Here is a 24,477-nt window from a genome sequence, read left to right on the forward strand (position 1 = left end):
CACACCAGGAATGGCTGTTGATGATCAAGGACCTCCATTGCATTCATAAATATCAACTATTTATTAAAAATTCAGGGTACTTAATGCTACATCCAGTAGCACACTCCCTCCAGTAACTTTTGATGGCTCCAGTAACTTATGTTGCCTCTCACACACTGGAGATGCTCACAAGTCTACCAAAAGGCATTGCAAGTAGAAACCGTTAGCTGCCACTTCCTTATTCACTGTGTTTTTCTATCACAAAAGTCAACAAGAAATTTCTCCTCTCAAGATAGGTACAGTGGTACCTCAGGAACTTAATTTGTTCTGGAGGTCCGTTCTTATCCTGAAACTGTTCTTAACCTGAGGTACCACTTTAGCTAATGGGGCCTCCCGTTGCCACCACACCACCGCCATGCGATTTCTGTTCTCTTCCTGAAGCAAAGTTCTTAATCTGAGGTACTATTTCTGGGTTAGCGGAGTCTGTAACCTGAAGCGTCTGTAAACTGAGATACCACTGTATTGTGTTTTGTGCTATTTCTGTAACTTTGAGCTTCATCCGTTCTCCACAACAGCCATGACAGATCATCTCTCTCTCTCTTTTTTGCAGCCATTGGCATTGAGTGATGCTTAAGTGCTCTTAATTAGGAAGTGGCAAAGCTGTGTATACTTGAGAAGATTTAAGGGGACTTCTTCCTTATTGGCCCTGACAAACTCCTAGGGTATCTTCCTTGGCCCCTACAAACTCCCAGAGAATCTCTGGAACATGCAGTGCACACAATCAACAGTGAACACTGTTTATTTCAGCAAAATAAGGCTTTGATCCTTTTTCTTTCAAAACAATGGGATCTACATCCTTGGTTCAGGGTGGCTCTTTAATCAATCTAGGATCATTCTGTTTAGCAGTTTTCACTGTGGTGTTATCAGAAACAATCCTCATCCTTGTTCAGGATGCCTTATGAATGTATCCCCAGCACACTACAGAACTCAGCAAACTCTGGGTGGGTCTCACTTTGCACATAGGACTGGAACTTCTTGTCCATCCCAGTGACCCCACTAGGATTCCCATTCCTCATGAGCATAGGCTAAGGCCAATCATGCCACAGCAGAGGCACACCTGTTGGTATCTAGTCCACTATTCTAAACTGCCCCTGCAGCATTTTTATTGCTGTGGGTAGACATTGGTTTTTTAAAAACTCTTTAAAAACAGATAAGCACAAAACAGCAATTTGTTTTTTAAGCCACTAGAAATAAGAGTGAATTCTTCATATTTTGTGGGTTTGCTTTGCTGCACATTCCACTTTCTCTTCATTTCAATTCAACATGGATAATACCTAAAGCGAATTCTGGCATTTAGAACACCTGCAATTTGCAGCAACTTTCAGATAATTTATGTTGCATTCCTCCCTGCCCCGGGCCTATACAGATTATCAATGTAAAGAAGCTCCTGTGAGCATTGATGGAGCAAAACCGAGGGGTGGTGGTGGTGAACACTGATGTGATTATGTGAAGAATCGAAGCAAGATTCCATTTGTGTTTCATCAATGTGTGCAGGTCCTTGTGTGCACTGGTAATCTGGCCAGAAAAAAACAAAATGCCACTGAACAGAAGGTACTTGAAAGCAGCGGCAAACCGCTTACACCCAACAGTTGGGAAAAGTCTGGAATCCAAAAATAGAACAATAGCAGATTGCTAATGCATCAGTGACATGCCACAAACAGGATCAGCTAAGTCAGACAGAGAAAATGTCATAAGGATATCTAATTCTGAATGGCAGCTTTGGCTTCAGATTGTGAAGAACATTGATTAGCCAGATTTGGTGTGGACTGCTATGCAACACTAGTTGTCAATACAATGAATAAACCCAGATCTTCCCCTTTGTCAATCTTGTAAAATCAGTAGTCTCTGTCAAGCCTGGATTCAACTGTTTTCTATGATGTGATGATACCAGAACTAAGTGTCCTCATCAAAATACATCCCATTAGACAAACGGACAAGACAGGGCTAAATGTCACTTCTTATTCTGTTTCGTCTTTTCACCCTCCTATCCCCTTCCTACTTCAGTTTCCACTTCAGAAAATGGCCAGCTTGACTGCAGAATGGGTGTTTTACGGGCTTCTCGTTGGCTAGTTTCGCAGTCATAAAACTGGTGCACATCTGATATCGTTTTGCCCTGTCTGTTTACACTGAAAGTCAGCATTTTAATGAGTGTTGCACCATAGTTTTATCAATTAGGAAGGAGGTGATGATTTTAGATTACAAAAAGGTGGGGGGTTTGCACCGATCAGCCTAATCTGCTGTGCATAGTAAATGTAACTAGGACATCGTGATTATTTCTGTTCCTAAATAAAAGTTTTTTAAAAAGAAAATAATCACAATCACTATAAGAATTCATTTGCATCAACAGAGGGAATGAACCACATGACATAATATTCGTTGTATGGGTCACTAAATGATTTAAGATGTTTCTGGACAAATAGCATGAAAGGTTTTCCCAACATAGCTGTAATTATGCTGTCATTACTTGAGATAAAGCTCAAGGCAATGCAACTGTAAGGAGAAAATATCTGCTGGTGATGATTTGTATCTGCTTGGAGTGCATTTGTTTAAAAGGGAAAAAATATCTGCAAATCTATTTTTTTCCCTAATGAACAGAGTAACTGATCAGCATGTTAATGCAGGCAGAGCCGACAAGATGTTTTGAGGATCACATGATATGCCTTAACAATATTTCTTTTCACCTGGGACGGCATAATTCTCCAAAGAAGAGAAGTTAAGAAATAAATAAATGCAGCAGAAAATACTATCAGCTGATAAAACTTCACTGTACATGGAGCTTAAAGAAAGTAGACTTAACTGTGCAATCTTATTCGTTCTGTCTACCCAGAAGTGCATCCCACTGAATCCAGTGGGCCTTACTTCATGGTGGGGATAGGAAAGAAATCAGTTGTCATTTAAAAGGTGATCTGAAACAAGATGCACAAGAAAGCACTTATTTGATTTTTGCAAGGCATCTCTCCCACCAAGTAATGTGTACAACCATGCATGTACCAGGTAAAGTGTGCACAAAAATGCACATATCAGTGAAAACATACTAAAATTCATTAGGTTAGGGAAAATTGCTTTGCAAGAATGCATACGTTAGGCAAAATTGCCCACAAAAATTTGCATATTAGGAGACAGTCACACTAAAATGCTAGTGGATTTTCACCAGGACTTTTAAAATAAAAATTTGCAAGCTAATGTGGAAATGTGCAGAACTGAAATTAAGGCTGGAAAAATGAGAACAGATTTGGGCATCCCCACTTCCAAATAAATTAGTATAGGACTGCAGACTAAGATGACTGATGGACTGTTTTCTTCACATGCTGTGTTGCCAACCGATGGTATAACATGAGGATCCCCACCAAGCTCAGAAAGCCAAGGAAATGCCAAACATACACATGTATGAACATGGCCTGGGCCTAAGAAATTAAAATATTATTACATATGTGCTGCCATATGAAGCAAGACCACTGGCCCACCTAGCCTATATGTAAGCATATTATCTGTGGCTTTCCAGAATTTCAGGCACAGTTTCCTCAAGCACTGCTACCAGAAAAAAATGAAAATGGATATGCCAGCAAGTAAACCTGCAATTTTCTGCATGTATTGGGGAAGGGCTATAGGACTCAGTGGTAGGACATCTACTTTGACTGCAAAAGGTCCAAGGTTCAGTGCCCAATATCTCCATGTAAGGCTGTTGAAACCATGAGAACATGAGCTACTCTCAGTCAGCTGAGACAATTCAGAGTGAGATGAATCAATGGTCTGACTTGGAATAAGGCAGCTTCCTATCTGTACTACAGACCACTGAAATATACACCTTCCTATAATAAAAATCCCCTTCCATACTTTTGTTCAAAAATAAGTTTCCTTCCAAAGTTTCAATATGATCCTAACACAAAATATGATGGTCATAAATCTGATGCAAAGCAATTAACCTGTCAAACATACCACTTTAGTTATGTATCTATATCTGTACATTACTAAAGATATTTCAGTTCGGTTCTTTGATATGATGGGCAACTGAAAAGTGCTAATGATAATTGCACCAAATACCAAGAATATGGAGCCTTAGGTTGTACTTGGAATGTCAGAAGACATAAATACTATCACTTAATAATTATGCCTAATGATACATTTCTCCCCTATTTTTGAAGGCAAGGTTAATTATCCTTGAGCTTACATTTATGCTTTATACACACCTAATTTGAAGACACTAAGTATTTTAATAAAGGAATTCTTATATTCTCAGGATAAAGCCCTGGTATCCCCAGGCAGAGCTGAAAACAAGAGTCCGAGGGAGTCACTGACAGTCAATGTAGACAATCCTGAGTAGTATGGACTAACGGTCTGACTTTGCAGTTTCCTATATGTCACGATTCTGGAGAACAATGGCAACCAGAAAAATGACTTGGAGGCTATAGTGTCACCAGCTATGGAGTCCAAGGGGGTTCCTGGCTCTCAGACTGATGCTGGTGATCAGGGGGCCATTGAACCTGGCAGACAGGATCTCCTTGAACCAGCTCCCACATCAGCATGGCCCATATAACTAGAGCCAGGACCTTCAAAAGCACCTTTTCCTTACCCTGAGGAACCAAGTACCTCCCACATTTCTTCACCAGTCCAACGGTGCAGGGAGGTGGAAGGCATTGATCTTTTAAGAGGCTCTAGTTCACCAAAGGGGGATGGAGCCTAGGAGAGGTGGGCTGGAAGCAGAGGCTTAAAAGATCTCTGGACACTTCCAACGCTTGTCAGAGCAGGCATCTAAGTAGGTGCTATCCGTGGTGCTGTAACAACTGACCTGCTTTACCCTATGCACTTCTTCAAAGGGCCAGAACAGGACGCGATGGAACTTTTCTCTATGAAGAAAGAGGCACTTCTGACCAATCCTAATCATAATGTTTTAAAAGGTATCGTTCTTAGGAAAAAGTAAAATTGAAAGTAGAATTCTGTATATACTGTATAACTGTATAAAATTATCTGACTTTAAGCAGTTTCATATCAATCCTAATCCCCACCCCGTCAGTGGATCTGGCAGTTAAAATTGCAGTGGCTCCGGCATTAAAAATTGCATAAATTAACCTACATCCCACACAATATACTTTATTGAAATAATATGTGGGGAAGATGTTGCATGTGAAACAAAGCACATTAAATATACAGTATTTCTGTTTCCTTAAAAACTGGCCAAAATTATACTACTATGACTCCTATATTGATGATGTAGATGATAACTAAAAGTAATTCAGATTCATCTTTTCTGGCATATTCAAGGTACATATATTATCCTAGTAACCTTACAGCTGCTCTATAAGATATGCCAGTTTAATTATCCTTGTAACGCAGATGCGGGCTAAAAGACTACGGCAGCGAGCTTATCAGAGAGCTAACATTTGAACCAGAGATTTTCAGATCATGGCACATACTCTAAAGTACCAAACTGCACCAGTCCCTTGATGGATTTCAGGGCCAGCTGTTAGGCTACAGAAATCATTTGGTATGGACATTCTGTTGCCCTGTGGCATGGTGTAGAATGTGGTTATATTTGAAAGTGGAAGTCACGTGGGAGGACCCGTAACCTGGTTTCTTCTCCTTGTAGCCTTGGTAACCATGTTGTTAGTCCCTTACAACTGACCTGCTCAGCTCCATATTGTTAAAGCAATGTGGAAAGCAACATATAATGCCTGGTATTCCTTTCTCCATTCTTGCACCCACCCACACTCAGGTAGAATAGATCAGGTTTTCCCAACATTGTACTTTCCAGATGTTTTGGACTATAGTTCTCATCAGCATGGCTAATGGTTAGGGACAATGAGTTGTAGCCCCAAACATCTGGAAGGAACCATACTGGGGAAGGGTGGAGCAGGCTGTACTGGACAAAGTGGCTCAGAGGTCTGATTTATGTTAAGGCAGCTTCATATGTAACTTACTGATATTCTGCACATCCAATAAGTGGAATGTCACAAAATGAGAAAGCACCTTATATATATATAGACACCTTTTGTAAACAGTCTATTTATACACCTCATGTATCATTTCTTATCCAGAGGCTCCTGCTAATCATGAGGTATTTTGTGGCGGGTTTTGGATTTTTGTTTTGTTGTGCTTGCTTGTGTTTTATTGGGACTTAACTACAGAGAGTGAGTTGACAGCATGAAGAGGCATTTCATGAAAGCTATGGACAGCAATCAGATGGTCTCAGCTTCTCGTCACTGCCAAGCAGGGCCGGATTTGTACTGCAGATTGGGAGATGAAAGGCTTCCCTCATCTCATTGCTAATTCCTAAACCACCTGTCCCTCGGAATAGTTAATGAGGGCACACAAGCATTGGGAAATGGATGATCATTGAGATGGTTATTAACACAGAGCTGCAGTCTCTTTTAAATAAAACACATCACCATATCTGCATCAGTAGTGCTCAGTATGGAAATGATCCAGGACCTTCCAATAATTGATTTTCATTGTATCTACAAACCTATCATGCAAATCACAATCTTCAAATATGCATCTGAGCTTGCATTGACAAGACAAGGATGAAAGAGATTTTTCTGAAGAAGAACAGTATGCTTGACAGCTTGTTTTTGCATAATGATGATAATCTCTCTGAAAAGAACATTGTTTTCTGTGACATTTACTCTCTTTTCAGTTTGACCCTGTTTGGTGGTAATGATATCTGTCCCACTTGCACTTTATTAATGTTTCCAAGTAATGGTTTAAATGCCAATCAGTTTCAAAAGGAATAATTACATTTACACATGGACATTAGAAGAACTAACTTAGTTCATCAAAAGAGGTACGATTTTCTGCTGCCTAGCCTAATCCCTGTCACACTAGTGATTTGCCACTACTGTTGCAAGTTTGTCAGTAGTGAAAAAGAAGGGAGAGACACTGAGAGGGAAATGGTGGTTTTAAACAACAACAGAGCTTAGAGTAAAATGGGGGTGGAGAGAAACTGGGAGGGGGAAAGTGGTCATTTCAAACAACAGCAGAGAATTAAGAGACACTGAGAGGGAAAAACCATGATGATTTAAAACCATAGCAGAGGTCTGAGTAGAGTGAGCAGGGGTGACACAGGAAAAGGAAGTGGTAGTTTTTACTACAGTTTGAATACAGCAAGTGGGGTTTGGGGAAAGGTTCTATTTTGTTAGCTTTTTGTGTTAGTTTCTGTGTTGCCCAACAATTAACTTGTTGAAACTTAAAAAAAACAAAAACCCTTAGAGTACTTGTTTAAAACCGCCACTTTCCTCTCATTTATCTTAAGCTTATATTCTGCCCTTCCTCCTAAAGGAGCCTCATAGTTTTTTCAAGGTTGCCAGGAACAGCATATTTCAGCCAACACATGTCTGGGTAAACAGGAATTTTCAAATTTAATAATGAGAGAGACAGCACTAGGGAGGTCATTCCACAAATGGGGAACCATCACTTGTCCCAGATTGCTGAGAACTAGGCTGTACCAGCAACAGAGCTTCCCCTGCTAACTATAAAGCTCAAAATAATGAGATAGGTGCTCTTTTCAGTACTAGGACAACAAGCCATTTAGTGCTTTGTACACTCACAATATTAATTGAAAGACCATGTTTTCCCACATCATTCTTCCCTCTTGTGCAGATCTTTGATAGAGACATTGTTTTGCATTCTTCCACAAGCAGAGGCATTATGGCCCATATAATTATAATAAGGGTTCTAAACTGTGTGAGGCATCTATGCACTGTCTCCCTACTTCAGATCTTCAGTCCCAAAGCATGGACAACAATGATACTGGGAGCATGCCAGTGAAGGTGGGCCTAGCAAACTAAACTCTGACCTCCCTGTCATGTGCTTCAGTGCCTGTATAGAGATTATGTTTACCACCTTTCCAGAACATGTCCTATTCTTACTGAGTAGCTTACAAATGCTTATGTCAGGATTCACAAGCCATTGCTTGCAAACCCAGACACATTTTGTGATTGCCCCCAAGCTCGGTGGGACACTGATGTATGCGCTCCAGTTATCCAAATGTAATTTTCAGCATTCACTGAAGTGTGCCTGAGGAATTGGGTAGAACTTGGGGAAGAGTTATCCGTTTCCCCAGTATTACTCTGGGATTGCCAGCATTCGTATGGGATCATCTTTCAAAGAGAAGCCAATTATCACATTAATTGCATCAGAAAGACAGTCAATGAGTGAACTGAAGGGCACAAATAGACAAACAAGAGTAAATTAAACGTTTCGACGTTGCAGCACATAAGAATGCCAAATAGATTTACTTTTGAAAAGCAGATTGCTTATGATGTATATATCTATATAATGGGTGACTAATACCTTTTACTGTTAAGTACACCTGCATTGTCCTCGGCGTGTGTTGAGTCTGCACCGAACAAGTATAGGGACCATCATCTGAGACATCCACGTTCTGTATCTGGAGGCTGTACTCCTTTTTGTTTGCTGTTGCAATTGAAACTCGAGGATCTACTGACCACTTGTCTCCTCCTGCAAAAATAATACTTGATCGGTTCAGCCAGGCACCTTTTGAAGCTCCATCTTCCAAGTAACACCTGTAGGTTTCAAAGGAGAGAAGCAATTAAATTTTTGGCATATAATATACTTGTTTAATGTTTACATATTTTGAATTGGATGCATTCCGAACTACAACTTGTAATGGAAGAGTCTAATTTTGCACAAAAATGGCAAGCCAGTGCAAATGACACCTGATGATCTATTGCTGAGTAGCTTTCTATTTTCTGAATGCCACCCCCTCCGCCAAAGGGGGATAAGTTATTATTAGCAGTAGCGGTATCAGAATTACAGTTAAAGTCCCCAAAGGCAAAGATATACAGACAAAATATACAGTGAAATGCAATAACTCAATCAGTGCACACAAAACAATATAAGGCAAAGCAACCATAACAAAGGAAAACCCATGATTGCATAATGTAGATGTTTGAAAAGTTGAATAGATAAATAGAGCGATTCCTGCAGGTTAAGAAATCCATGTTGTGGATGCACCTTGTCTACATTCTCCAAGGTTCAGAAACAAAGTACTGGGATGAATAGACCTAACTGTAACCCAGCAAAATGCCACTCACATTAGATATATTTTTATATACTGAACAAAATCTTCCTCCCTTAGACAATGTGATAGAACTTTTGAACTATGGACATATCATAGAGAAAGAAAAAGGTTCAGTAGTGAAACACTGTTGATGAGTTTAGCAGTATGTGTAGATCATGTATAGATCTTGCAGGTTTATTAAAAAAAGAAAACAAATTGTGAAACCGTAGGGTATTGCAACAAGAGAAGATGAAACTGGAGCTCTATTCATACTAATAGAGACCATTAAATGCTGGGAAGTAGCGATACTCAGGCCATTGTGACAGACTTCTGCCTCTCTAAACTTCATTTTGAAAATGTTCAGCTACAAATTGAAGAGTGGTTCTTTTAAATGAGCACAAAGTACAGCCACAGAATGAAATACACATCCACCGAAAAGGGTTTGACAGAATCTCTACACAATCCCTCAGGGGTTTGAACACCGTGCTGAAGATTGCTACAAAATCCCAAGCTGAATTCAACAGGGTAAGTTACTGCCAACAGTATGAAACTAATCAGTTGAAAAATAAGGAACATGGTATATTGTAGAATCTAATTTGCAGCCAGTTTCATCCTCCTGCCAAACCAATCCTGCCCTCCCCCCCCCCACCCCGGGGAAAAAACAGGAGGAGTCTTTAAAGGTTTGTATTAAGAGAAATACTTTCTTTCCATATATATATTTTCAAGTAGAGAAATATAGCTTTAAAAAAACACCTAAAATGTGACTATGATGTTAAGGTATGTGGTCAAACATTCAAAAATGGATATTCAACATGTCACTGTCTTCTGAGAAATCTATTCATGCTAATTGGGAATTAAAGATTATATTAATTAATGACAGAAAACTGAAAAGGATTTCTCGGGTTTTTGACAAATATGCAAAAAAGACTAATTGCATTTTTATTAAATCATTCAATCCATCACCTTTGATGGAATGATTGGAACATTCTCACTTAATGATGCATTTTAAGTGAAATGTGGATACAGTATTTGCAAAGTATCAATGGGGCAGAAGCTTCCCAAGAGAGAGAAAAAGCCATTAGGTTTTTTGGTGCAGAATGATGGACTGAAAATGCAGTACACTGTCTATTGCCAAAGTCATGCTTAAATTCATATACTACTACTACTACTACTACTACTAATAATAATAATAATTAATATTAATAATACTATTTATACCCCACCCATCTGGCTGGGTTTCCCCAGGCACTCTTCAGTATATACATACAAGAGAGCCATCATTTTTTCAAGAGCATCATTTTTCTCTGAAAATAAAACTTAAGGAATTGGATACGCAACACTTCATCAAACTTTTAAGCACATGTTGATATATCAAGTGATGAAACAGGCTGAGGCCCTTGAAAGACCACCATCAAATCCTGGGAGACAAGTCAAACCCCATATGGATAAGGAATGTGTTATGGGGTAGCAGGCACTCATGCAGAAGAAGAATGGAGTGCTAAAGTGCTTTTAGCTCACCATCAGTTTATTATTTGTGCTCCGTACACAGTGTCCAACCCTTAGGGCATTGGTTCAGCCTTTGTGGTACGGAATGAGACATTTTTAAAAAATTGCACGATGAATTGGTAACATAATTACTTAAAATTGCATATTGAGAACAAAGCCTTTTCTACTGTTACACCCTTGTCTGTTTCATGATCATTATGTGCCAATTGGCGCTGTTGAGTATTGTTGTTACAGGACAGTTTGAGCCAGCCTTGAACATCAAATCTATGCACGAGCATGCATAGGAAGTTTCCTAATACATCTGCATGGATCAAGAGGTCCTTAATGGAGGGTAACATATGGTACTTCTGACTAATTATGACTAATTTGCATTTGCTCATAAGCATCTTCTGCTCTGAGCTTGACCTCGATATTGGAACTGGCCTTCTAAAAACCATGATTCATGGAAATGCATGAAGCATCATCCTAAGCATGCTCATCCAATTGCTTGAGAATCAATGCCTTCTCAACCTGCTCAATAGGAATCAGGCAGGATATGCTCTTCAAGATGGAATTTGGGTTTTAGAATGGAATCTAGAATATATGTACCTAATAGCTAACTTAATAAGCCCCCTACATAGGCCAACACAGGTAAGAAAAGCCAGTGTGGAATAAAAATATAATATTAATTTTCAACAAGGGAGGACAAAAAAACTGAAAAGAAGTACAGAACAATGGGGAATGTTATCAAAACACTTACAGATGACAAAGGCATTTTAGGAAAACAGAGAAAAGGCATGGCAAGAAAGAGGTGATAAATTGCCAGTGCAGTTTAGGGAAAGGGCATAAGTCAGTGGCAGAGCACATAATTCAATACTTAACATCTCCAAAGATGCTGGAAAAGATTCATGTCTGAAACAATAGGAAGTTGCTGTCATCTGTGTAAACCAAGGATGTGGTTGGACCAACTCCCATCAGCCATTGATAGCATGCCCAATGTTTGGGTTTCAGACAGGAGCCATCCTTCCATATTCATGGTGAGACAACAGTGAGTTAGATGGTCCAACCTTGTGATACAACATGAAGCATCTTCATATGTTCCTACTATGAATGTATTTATAATTAGGAACAGTGCTGTTTCTCTGATAATATCTTATGTGTTGTTGTTTTTCTTGGGGCTCATATCAGGGTACCTGCCCAGAGGATTAGATTTTTGAAGCAAGATGGAGGTCAGTAGAGCTGAGGTTCTGGAACTAATGGGCAGATAAGGTAAGGTAAGGTTAGGACCTCAGACTATTACCAAGGTGTTGGCCCTGGACCATAGTTTACCTGAAAGCAGAAAAAGCAAGTTCTCTCAGCAGAATCTTGAAGAAATTGGCAGAGCTTTGTCATCTAGACAGGAGAGTGAAAATGAAAGGTCTGCTCCTGAGTGCTGCAGCTAGCTAGTTAAAGGGCCAATGCCTTCCTTTTTCTGTGGCCACTGGGCTTCTAGGCAGCAGAGTTTCAAGCTGCAGGGCCTTCTTTGTAGGAACCTCAGGTTTCCCTGATCCTCCAAGGAGTCTGCGATGTCCAGTGACAGATCTATCTCATTAGGGTTTAGGGGGTGAGATGCAGGTTACAGTGCCAGTGGGTTCATGTGGAAAAGAACAGGATCCATCTCTTCCTTATATATACTTCTGTAGGAAGAATCTGATTCCAAAGGTTCCTGATACATGGTCATGACAATGGGGAAACTGTGACCCTCTAGATGTTGACCTCAGTCTCAGCCAGCATAGTCAATGGTTTGGGGCTATGAGTACAGTAGCCCAACTACATCAGGAGGACCACTGATTTCTTATCCTTCTGGTATCATCTTGGCATATTCATTTCTACGAATACTGGCAAAGATAACCTGGACTTAAATGCACATGTTTCTAGAGTTATATCTTACATATATACTTAGAGCCAAAGAATATGGCATTTTCTCTTTCAATGAAGCATGTCATGTCAGCACTATAAAACAATTTCAACAATGCATTTCATTGCTTTTGAAGAAGCTTCCCCCCAAATAACTAAATTAATGAAGTCAGATCTCAATGCATGAGATGGGAATTAAATTAAAGATTAAAGGCATTTCTCCCTTCATATTTAATCTTAACTCGTATGAAAACTATGTTCAAGCAGACAGGTTTAGCCAGGTACTTTCACAGCTGTCTCCTCAGCCAAATGGACAGTTCTGAAGCTTTGAGTGCAGAGTCTTCAAAAGACTATAAAGCAGCCAGATGCTGTGACATGTGTTTTGAAAGTTGCAGAGTTTCCTCTCTGCTCTTCATGAAATAAATAAATAAATAAATAAAAACCAGCTCTTTGGACATCAAGGCTTTAAAGCTGAAATGGGTAAGATAAAACAGAGTTAGAAGGAGGAATCATCAGACTTGCAGCAGGCTGTTTTATCTGCTGGAGTTCCCATTCTCTCCTCTCTCCCAGCCTCTCTTGCCACTTATTAGAACAATTTGCAAAAGTCACAATAATACAGTATTGCTTACTTGGCCAATCTAAAACGAGTTTCTCCATGAATAAGGGCCCTTGTCCAAAAGGAGTTTACACATTAATAAAGCAATCCAATGGTGTAAATAAAGTTAATCAAAAGCCACCCATAAACTGATCTCTATAACCAGGACTTTAAATGTAGGGCATCAAACCTAATTCACAGAATAGATTTTGGGAGCCATTCATCATTCATACTTGCTGTTATTTATGGCTGTTCAGATTGGAGTATCCCAAACAACCCTTTAGGAATGTATGTAGTTGTTGTCATATAAATGTAGATTTTGCTTGAGTGTGTGTCATCATCATCATCATCATCAATTGAATATGTCATAACATGCAGCTTTCTTCTCTGGCAGCTTGAGAATTTTAGAATGTGGTCTTTGAATTTGGAATGGGATCTAGGAATGGGCATGATAGCTACATATGTAATTTTATTTGTATACTGCCTTTCTATAGGTAAAACTATGCTCAAGGCGGCTTAAACGTGGGGGGGGGGATTACATAATTCAAAATGTAACAAAAGTAGTAATAAACAATAAATAAAACATTTAAAAAATTACAACCAAATTGAGCAATTTCCACATAAATCATACTAAAGATACAATAAAAAAACATTAAAACAAAAAACAGCAGCAAACCCTGCCCCAAGTAATACCCCAGCCCAATAGTCTGTTCAGCAACCTCAGCTTTTGTAGTTGGAGTCAGTCAGGGCTCTGCCTGCCCAGGCCAGTTGGAAAAAGGTCTGCAAGGCAGGGAACAAGTCTCATAGCCAAGATAGTCCTAAAAGTCAAGGTAGTATGTATGTAATGACACATATTCCATGTGGATGAGTAGACAAAGATTACCTACCACTGAAAGGGAATGTATCCTCCTCAATAGAAATTATATGGCAATTCAAATGTTATGTCGCAATTAATTAAAAAGTGATCACTTGGTTTCCAGAAATATCTCCTAGTGCAATTGTTTTGTTATATTTAAGTACAAATTATACATTCATTTTCACTGAGCATTTACTATGGACTTCATCTTTCCTCCTTTCAGTTGTTTCAGCTTCTTGCTGGTCACCAGAAGATTATACTTAATGCAATTTATTAATAAAAAAATCTCTATGAAGCACCAATTATTCCTTATGAATAAAGAATGACTATACAGCAAAATTAATTAAACCCAGCACTACAGTCATTAGACAGAAGCGACATTAATCCTTATATTTCTCATGTCTCTTGAGAAACTTTTCTGTGAGCAGGAGTTCAGCTAAAGTTGATTTTCTATTTATGAAAAGATTACTGTGTGTGAACAGCAGAAAATCTAGTTTCTGGGTTTTGTTTTTTTTAAAAAAACCCTTCTGTTGTGATTATTTAAGCCATATGCTTCTAAAATACATTTACTGACATCAATTTTATCATATCTGATTGGAAAATTCTTTATTTCTTTTACCAGTGAGTTTATTCTCTTGGTTTCATGAAACATTTTAACCCTAATATGAGATTATTTCTTCATGTATACACTGATGGGTTCTGAACTGGTGGTGACCAATCAAAGGCAGTGTGTGTGTGTACTTGGGGCCCTTGTGCATAGATCAATGAAAATGTTAACACAGAGTACAGCACCTGCACTTAAAAAAAAAATCTCTTAAAATGTAATCGTGAAGGAGACTGACTCAAAAGGGGAACCACTACCAACAAGGCCCTGCCATGGGTCCCCACCAACTGGGCAGTCCCCTGTGCCGGTACCACCAACAGGACCTCCCCTACTGATCATAGGGCTGAAGACTGTTGATACTGAGAAAGGTGCTCTGTTAGGCACCTGAATCCTGTTTTACGGTTTTGTATGCTATCACTAATACCTTGAATTTTGCCCAGTTGAGGACTGCACTGGCTGCTAGTGAACCAAGGTCTTACGGGGATACCCCACTTACCACTTGCACATGGTCTCATGGGACTATCCCACTTCCCAACCTAGTAGCTGTATTGTACACTACATGTAGCTTCTGGCTTCTGGACCATCTTCAAGGGCAGCCCCATGTAGAGTACATTGCAGTAGTCCAGGGCTCAGCTTTATTGTTGCTGAAGCAGCATCAGAGCTCTGTGTTCTTTGAATCTAGCCCTGTGTTCCACAAGCTTATTGTTTTCTCCACTAGCAACAGTTTCACACATTTCTAAAATGGAATATTTTTTTTTCTCTCTCTCCCTTTCTCTCTCACACAGGGGGCGGGGGATAGAGTTAGGATGATGGTGAGTCATATTTTATTATTTACACAGTCAAAATTAACAAAAGGCAAAACAAAACCCTGCCATTGTCTTCAATGGAAATGCGGGATAGCTCAGTTGATAAAGCATGAGACCCTCTATGCTTTAGTTTGAGACCCATGTTGGACAAAATATTCCTGCACTGCTGGGAGTTGGACTAGATGGTCCTCATGGTACTTTCCAACTCCAGAAAATTCTATAATTCTATGAGTCAGTGTTGAGCTAGTTGGGCAAGACTGAGCTAGATAGTCTGACACAATATAAGGCACGATCATGTGACGGATCACGACGATTTGGGTAGCTTGCTCCTTTAGATATTATAGCTGCACTTGATTTTCACTCCTCACTTGATTTTCATCTCCACTCGGGGCTCATAGCAGGATCAGGCAGAAGCAGCAATGGCTGAGCCTAAATATAGGATCTTTATAGGATTTCAAGATACACGATGCAAGTACTGTACTACAGACCCTCTTCTTCTGTTTTAGGCTAGGTGGTCTTGAAATAGTAGTCCGAATGGACCAGAGTGGATATGCCTGAGATCTAGACTCAAATTTAGGATACAATTTTAGCAGCATCCAAACGCAAAGTTTTAGCTACAAATAAATTATCCTCTACTTGGGAACTTTGGTGGGTATCCAATACAGCGTCTCATCTACAAAGGGCTCCCGCTTGTGCAATGGGACCTTCCCCCTCTCTTTTCTCCATGTGCCTCCATGCTTTTCCCCATCCTCACACTGATGGGATGTTTACTTAGTACTGCATTTGATGCAATACTTTGTATGTAAATCTACATCTTTAGGGTGATTGTAATCATGAAATCAAAATGCATCATTTGCAGAAGTAATCCATCAAATTCTGTCTAAATAAGTCTAGGCTTAATTTTGGGTTTCACACCAACACACTAAGCAGACAATCTACAGAATTTATTGTGGAGCTGTATCAGGTTCAACTGCACTCTCTACCTGTTAAACATAATAACCTCAATTCCCAGAATATTCAGAAAGTTATTTATTTGTATTCAGTGGAAGCACTCCCTCTGTTAGCTTAATAGCTGTGGGTGGTAACCACGTCATCTGTACAGCAGTATTTACAGTGCATTAATCTCACTAATGCTACTTAGAATTCACAGCCTAAAATGTGAATTTTCTTCCATTTTTATATTGGGTGGGACTAGCACAGGTTTACTATCAGTGTGAGTCAGTAAAAGCGAAGTAGCCACCAGAGGGAGACTGAGCTGTTTTATTAAATAGGATAGGTCCCTTCACAACCAGTTTCCCTCGAGTCAAATAAAACAGGAGCTTTTTAAATATGCAATCTATCTTTTTTTGGTATAGGTCCAAAATAATATTCAATGCTTTGTGCAATGAATCCATTTCTGGCAATTCCGTTTGGGTTTATAAAGACCATTTTGCCTGGCATCGTTTTTTCTCTCCCTACACACACTGAGCACAGCCCAGACGGTGTGCTGGGATTAATGGATGCACCTGTAAGAGCAGCCCTGTTTTAATTTGTTCTGATTTGGGCTGTGCAGTGTGGGAGCAGTTCATTCTGGTTCCAAATGATTGGAACACACTCTGAACAGGTTGAAAGAGTGTAGCCTACTTTATCTTCCCTGGCACCTTCATCACAACATATGCTACACCCTGGAAACCTCATTTCAATTCAAGTTGATTTTGCAGTTCATTGCTGTGCATCAGAGTGACCTGTTGACTTCCTCAGAGCTGCTATTTTTACACTCGTTCCTGGGTATATATATATGAAAAACACAGTTTACACATATATTTTCTCCCTCTTTCTTTCCCTTTCCTAGAAATGCAGCCGTGCTCTTCCTGTATCAAATATTTTCAGATGCTCGAAAACTGGTTATTAAATGGAAACAACCACACATTTCTTATTGGGTCTGATAGGGAAGCTACTGCCAAGGCTCGAGGAGCTGGCATCATTGCATAGCAACCTACTACAATGCTCAGTGATGGACAATAACAGCTCACAGAGGCATGGAGACTTCCGACATTTATGGCATCATGTTGTGACAATATAAGCCCACTTCATGAGCGTCTAGTCTGTGTGTATAGCCGATGTCTGGAAAGGCAGTGGATCTATGACCTCTGTCCCCTTCAAAAATTGTTCCTTGAGAGGAACGTAAGCAAAGAGGGCTCATGTGAATATAGTTAGTTGTACACTTATCTCAGTAGGATCTCCAATTACACAACCAATCGGTTTATTGCTGTCATGGACCAGGAACATTTCTTCTGCTTTACACAGCCATGTGTGCACAAATTCCAGCCCTCTTGCTATTTTGCTCAATGCATGGCTTTTAGGACTGAGGTTGGTAAGATGGGGTTCTGGCTCCCTGCTCCCTGCTTTTACTATATACCCCATATACTATATGGGGCTCTTGTCAATACCCCTACAGGAAACTTGATTTCATTGTGCATGATGCCTTTGTTTTGGTTGCTAAAATTTCAGCCCAAAATCATGATTTGCGTAAGTCTGCTTCTATGTGCACAACTACAACAAAACAGATAATGTCTCCTCTTGCAGTTCCCCCTTTACTCTTAGACGACAATTGAATGCTGAAAATTTGCTATGTAAACTAAGACAATCACATCACTTTTTTGGAGTATTTAGACAAACTCATACAATTTAACTTAAAAAACACCTACCACCTACCATGAACAAACCAAAACACCAGACCATAAAGCAATAATTGCACTCCTCTGTGAATGGACAGCTACAAATCAGAGAAGTGCAAATGTTTAAGGAGGAAGTAAGAGCTCTCCCCGGGGTACCTGCCGAATCATAGATTTTTCAGGAGACATAGCTTTTAGCATGTGCTTCTTAATTGGCAAACTGCTGGAAATAAATGGATCAAATGCTTACTTGCTACCTGAATTTTTATGTGTAATTAGCATAATTACCATTCATGAATTTTTCATAGGTCACCTCTAGTACTTTGGAGATTTTGTATATGGATTATTAAATGTAAGGGCTGTGCAAACCACATTATTATTATGCTTGATGGCAGGCTTGAGAAATTAGTCTGCCACCTACAAACCAGATGCTATTACAAAAGAAGGGAGGCAAGAGAAAGGTCAAGCACAGACGTTCCAGTGTATTTTTCAATCTTGCATTGCTCCTGATTGTGAGACCGGCCTAACCATTGGAGAAGGCAACCTGGCAAGATGCACTACCTCTTCTAAGGTTGTGAATGGAAACTGACAAGTATCATGTTACTTTCACTCTGCTGTTGCAACAGATACAAGGGGTTTGTTATGCAGCAAATGTAGGGAGACAGCTTTGCAGCAGTCAAGTAGACTGGTAAAATTCCGCAGCCAAGTATCTTCCTGCAAACCTAGAGTGGTCTCCAAAGACCATAGCAACTTCTGAGGGCAAGTGGCATTCAAACTCTACCATTTGCTCTCAGGAACCTAATATGATGGCTAATGGAGGCTTTCCCCACCCCAGACTTCGACCTTTGCATATGAAGATGATGGGAAGAAGAGACAATTTGTAGCATCCTCTGCTCCATTTCTACCTTGGCAGAACTCCCCCCACCCCAGGCATGCTTTCTATGTCCCAATACTTAAATATTTTAGTGAATATTTAATCCAACAATTACGCAGTGTGGTAGTTTAGACTGAGAGGCATTGATCGTCCCAAGTTCACCCAGTGAACTTGTATTGCACCTTTACTGGTATTTGGTTTTTATGTATAGTGCTGGTTTGTCCTGGATGGCAATGTGCATATGTGTGCAGACACAGACAGACAGACAGACAGACAGACAGACAGACACACACACACACACAAAATTAAACATTGCAAAGTAGTATTGGAAAGCAGCCTAGAGAAAGATGGGGTGTTAAGAATCTCTCTCTCTCTCTCTCTCTCTCTCTCTCTCTCTCTCTCTCCTTTCTTTCTGTTCAACCACTCCTTGCTGCTTGAAAAGCAAAAGTTTAACAGGAACTTTTAATGCATACGCATTCACTGCAAAGCATAACAGCTAGACTAAGGGCGGGGAGCTGTTGCACTAAACCATTTACCAAATTTCCACCAAGAGTTTTGTATCAATTATACACAGACAATAAACGTAGATCTGCTTCTTAACTACCACCACTTGTCTTAGAGCTAATGTTACTTCTTGAATTTCAACCATAGAAATATCCCAGACAACCAAAAATGGGTTTCAATTACAGAGCAACCCCAATCCCATATCTGCTGCACTAGAGGAGTTGCAGAGGAGGAAGAGGTGTCACCCTGCCCAGCCCAACCCTCCTTTGGTAGGTTCTGCCAGCAAGAGACTCTGCATCCACAGAGCTCTCAACTGTACCTGTCCAAACTATGGGTGACTGGAATTTACTGCCAGCAGCATCTCTGCTGAATTTGCTAGCATATACTCTCCAGACTGTGTTTCAGAATGGAGAGGAAGGATCTCTTGGTTCCTCATCTCACCACACATCCAGCAGGACTCCATGTGTGTTGCTGGATCTACTGCTCTATTCAAACCAACTGCTTTCTGGCAGGGGTTTGGATTTCACCTTTAATTGGTTTTCTTGGACTCTGATGAATCTGCTGTGATAAGCAGATGAGAATGAACGGGGAAAGCATAGAACATAATACTACTGCATAATGCTTAAATGTCCAATTTATTTCTGCTATGGCTAGCATCAGCTGTGCATAGGAAACATTTCAGAACTTGTATTCCCTCTCCATGGAGTTTCATATTTATTTATAATATCAGGAAAAAAATAACACAGTTGTGATTCGAGGACCCGATCCCAGCTTGGGGAATAAAGACACGTGGACACAGAATGTAAGGTTAATGGGTAAGGTAAAGGCCACAACTTTATTGATTACAGCATGTGAGAAGGTCTTGGCTTAGGCATTGGACCATGGAACATTAGACTCCACCCACTCGAAGAGGGGTGAGTCTGAGGAGGGGTTAACCACCAGGATGTTGATGCTAATCTAACTATAGGCTCTCCCCTGATGTCACCGAGGGTCGTGCCATGGCCCCCCGCCACATGGGCATCGGACAGGATCCATGACCGCCGGATTCCTTTAGCGGAATACCCAAAATTGTTGGGGAAGGCAATGGCCACACCTTGCCCCCCAAAACACCAACAACACATTCCAATGCCTAACCGCCACCCGAGCCAAAAACCCTGCATGACGTGGGAATCGTCTCCCGCTCACAACCCCTCCCCTCCTAGAAGGAGGAAATGCTTAAACACCCAACTATTTATGCCACTTTTGAGAGCTACTGCTAACATGTTTGTGATAACACAGAGGAAATGCATATTTGGATATCTATTTCAGAAAAGCTTCCTGCAAGATGGCAGTTTTGGAGAACCTATACTATCTCTTACTCCATAAGAATGCTTATGTAAAAGCTTGCTCCACTGTGATCAGTGAAATACTCCCAAAGGCCACAGGATTGTACCCTTACTATTTCATTTTTCATTTCCTACTACGATAAACAACCAGTTCTAAAATAGTCTAAAGTGTAAAAAAATCAAGCATGTGGCCTTAATTTTCAGCCTCAATATTATCCCTCAACAAAGAAAATAAGTACAATCACTTAAAGCTAAAAATGGAAACTTAAGTTGCTTGAGCTATTAAAACTTGCAGCTCTAAACACTTTAAAACATGTATTTATGGTGCAAACTGTGATACCACATATTTCTAGAAACTGAAAACCACTGTGACTAGGAAGCTCATGCATTTGTCTGGGACCATGATATTTTGAATATTCACAAAACTCTGGAAGTATATTTGGGAGCAAAATGAAAAACGGAGGGTATATTTCTATATAGGACTTGTTTTGTTTTAATATGCCAAACTATATACTGCCTTCTTGTTTCAAAGCACATTGTTGTATCAGTTTCAAAGATTTCAGATCTAAAGCATTTAATATACTCATAGTCCCACTGTGAGAACAACAATCCCGATATTCGTAGTAGGAAGCCTTTTGCAATAAAAGTGACTGCCTTGCTTTTAAACCATGCACTGCAGGATCAATGGAAATGAAAAACTTGTGAGAATCTCTACATTGTACAGAGTCAAACATTTTTGCTGGTGATCATAGCCAATCCAGATGGTACAATTTTTCCCTCCTGATTTCCTGCCATGTGACAATGAAACACAAAATTAAAGGAATAAAAAGCAACAGAAGCTTTGAGACCATCACAAAGCAGTAGATTATGCCTAGAGGATACAAAATAACAGGCTTTTGAAAATGTTGATTATATCCAAAATGTTCAATATCATGGGCTTTGGCTAAGGCTTTGTAGTCAATTTGCCCACCCCCTTTTTTTAAAAAAAGGGGAATACATAACTCCAGAAGCAATCGGCTACACTACCGGTACAATTATATGCTCACTACTCTAGTCTTTAAACATTCTCCCCACCCCAAATCTACAATGAAGCTAAAAAAAGCAATACATACTGTCAAAAAGGGAAAACAACAAAACAGAGCTGGGAACAGAGGGTTATTACCCCTAAGATGCACCTATGGGTGGGGAAAAAAAGAATTATCATGCTTACAACATTCAGATAAGTGTCTCAGTGCCATTACAATTGCCATTACAATTGGACTGGCAAACCCTATGCAGGGTTTCAATACCCACTGTCAACAAATAGAAGAAAAATGAGATATCACTTATTTCAGACGTATCCCATAGATCAAGGACTGGCTTATACTATGGAGTTTAATTTCAGAAGAATCATATGGCTTTGCGATATTATCTTGGATCTCCTTGGGCAATCAAAAAGCCATGTTAAGGAGTTTAATCTAAAAGAAAAACTAGGAAACCCCAAAGACTCTATATTCTATATGCATATGGGAGAGATTGAGTGGGCAGGAATATGAGGGCCTGGCTGAAGTTGCCTAAGGAAGTCCAGTGGGGGCCCAGCTTTCTTTTCCCCCCTGGGTATAGAAATAAGGTCACAGCCTCTGATTTATTTATTTAAAAAATGCACATATTCATGTGTGATTTATAATGAAGTCAAGAATACCACAGTTCTGACCTAGAATCTATTATTTCAATAGTATGACTCACAGAGTCTTTGATCTTGTAAGAGACATTTCATGGCTATACTCTTCACTACTTTTTTATGATTTATACATCGTGATAGTTTGTGTATGGAGCATGCTACAGCAAACACACACACACACACACACACACACAGGCATAACCCTAATTGCAAAGATCTTCTAATGTAAAATAAACAGGGAAAAGGAGAGGGGTGAAATTGGGCAAATGCAGCTACTGAATTAATGCTTGGTTACAGTTAGCAAGGACGACTAAGCAGTTAATCCAAAACCCTCTCAGTAAAGGTTAATCCAGCCTTTGGATTAATTGTTCAGCCTTAATTTCCAGATGGTTTTTCAGAAAAGGAGAGAGGTGGCGTCAAGTGCATGTTAAATGTGGGAGTTCCACAAATCGAAGGTTTGGCCACAGTAGTTCAAGCATGAGTCACTTCACAATTGCATTAGTGCAATGCACTCTCTAGGACTTCCTTTGCTCTTGATCTGGAAGCTGCAATTAGTACAGAATGCTGCAGCATGGTTCCAGATAGGAGTGAGACTCTGTCAGCATATAACACCTCTGCTCAAATATCACTGAGCCCTTCCACACATTGTGATTCACATTATATTGCCAGCTCAGATATTATAAAACAGTTACCACGATGTGAACTCCAAACCAGTTTTGGATGATATATTGATATATCCCCCAGCCCCAGGGCAGAGTCACCCCTCCTGAACCCCTCTAATGGGATCCACTAAAGTTGTGACAGTTATTATGAGGTAGGCGAAAAGCTGCAAGCCGGCCAATTTGCTTGCAAAAGTATCTTCTTCCCTGGCCGAGAATACAGTGACTAGTCAACTATAGTAAGCTCCATACGTCAACTCACCCATTTTCCCACCGAGTGGGCCCCTAACAGACTGGGTGGGTGGAAAATTCTGTGAAGATCAGCAAAGAGGGCGGCCTGCACCTGGCCCTGCTCTTAAACATGGCAGGGGTGGACAGAGCCCAGCCCCCATGCCCCTGACCCAATTGGCCTTGCAGGTGAGGCCCGCCCAGAATGGAGGGTCTGGCATGCCTGGTGATGGGTGGCACCAGGTGACCATGCCTTCCCCCAGCCATGCAGGAAGATGCTGCCCCCCTCAGATCATCCATAGGCACACTATGCAGCAAACACCCCTCCCTCCGCAGCCCCAGGTGAGTAGATATTCTGCTAGATGAGGCTGTCCTTGGATTTTTACCAGAACTTTCCAGACTCTCCCCTCTTGCAATCACGACAAGTTCAAGAAATCTTCTGTGTGTTAGAAAATTTGAGAGAAGAAGCAGTGGCACTGGCAACAGAAGAAGAGGAAAACATCTTTCCCTCTTTCCTCTATCATCCTAAGTGTCACTGTATTATGTGAAGGGTAGTCTTTTGAGGAGAACTTGAAGGGGAGCTTGCAAGTGAGGTGGCGGAGATGTCTCAAAGTAGAAGGCTGCCAGAGACAGAATTTGGGACTTCTTTTATGAGTGCTACGGGTGCTTCATTCAAGCAGGAAGGGGAAATTCTGGAACTGGGAGACTTGAATTTGAGGTTGAGTGCAACTGCAATGAGTGCAGTGGCTTTTTTTTTTTTGGACAGTGTTAGAAAGGGGAAAGGGCACTATATATGACAATGTGACTGAATGGGACTGCTCTTCCCCTGTGTAGCAGTTCAATCTCAGAGATCAATAGATAGTGTTCTTTTAATGCTATCATCCATGTGTCAAACATCAAGGTGGTTTTGAGAAGTGTCCTCAAGGGCTGTCCCTGATCAGTTTAAGATGTCACTTTTCCTAGAAACACCTAGTTTAAAGAGACTCACAGGTTAGTTTGAGAAAAAGGGGGGCAAGTTCAATACTTCCACATGGAAGATTGTCCACAACAGATGACCTTCTCCTCTGCATGCCATTTGGTTGGCACACATCTGTAGGTCCAGTTTCTGAGAGGGCTCCTGTACCTTGGAGAGTTGCAAGGAAACTAGAATCTCATCCAGTGTAGCTTTTCTGCACCTAAGAGCTGAAACTACAGCAGTGAACAACCTCAGGTCACCTTCCTATTACAGGCATAGGCAAACTCGGCTTTCCAGATGTTTTGGGATTACAACTCCCAT

The 24,477-nt window shown here is 40.4% G+C and overlaps 1 protein-coding gene across 2 annotated transcripts in view; it reads right to left on the bottom strand.

Annotated features, from left to right (window-relative positions):
* Positions 1-24,477, bottom strand: part of NEGR1 (neuronal growth regulator 1) — a 434,347-nt gene that overhangs the window by 235,335 nt on the left and 174,535 nt on the right. For both annotated transcript variants that reach the window (XM_083448443.1, XM_083448442.1), the window contains exon 2: positions 8,326-8,558. In XM_083448443.1, coding sequence (XP_083304569.1) covers positions 8,326-8,558 — 233 coding nt within the window. The remainder of the gene's footprint in view (positions 1-8,325; positions 8,559-24,477) is intronic.

The sequence above is a fragment of the Podarcis tiliguerta genome (assembly GCF_965153285.1).
Source record: "Podarcis tiliguerta genome assembly, chromosome: 6".
Lineage (NCBI taxonomy): Eukaryota > Metazoa > Chordata > Lepidosauria > Squamata > Lacertidae > Podarcis > Podarcis tiliguerta.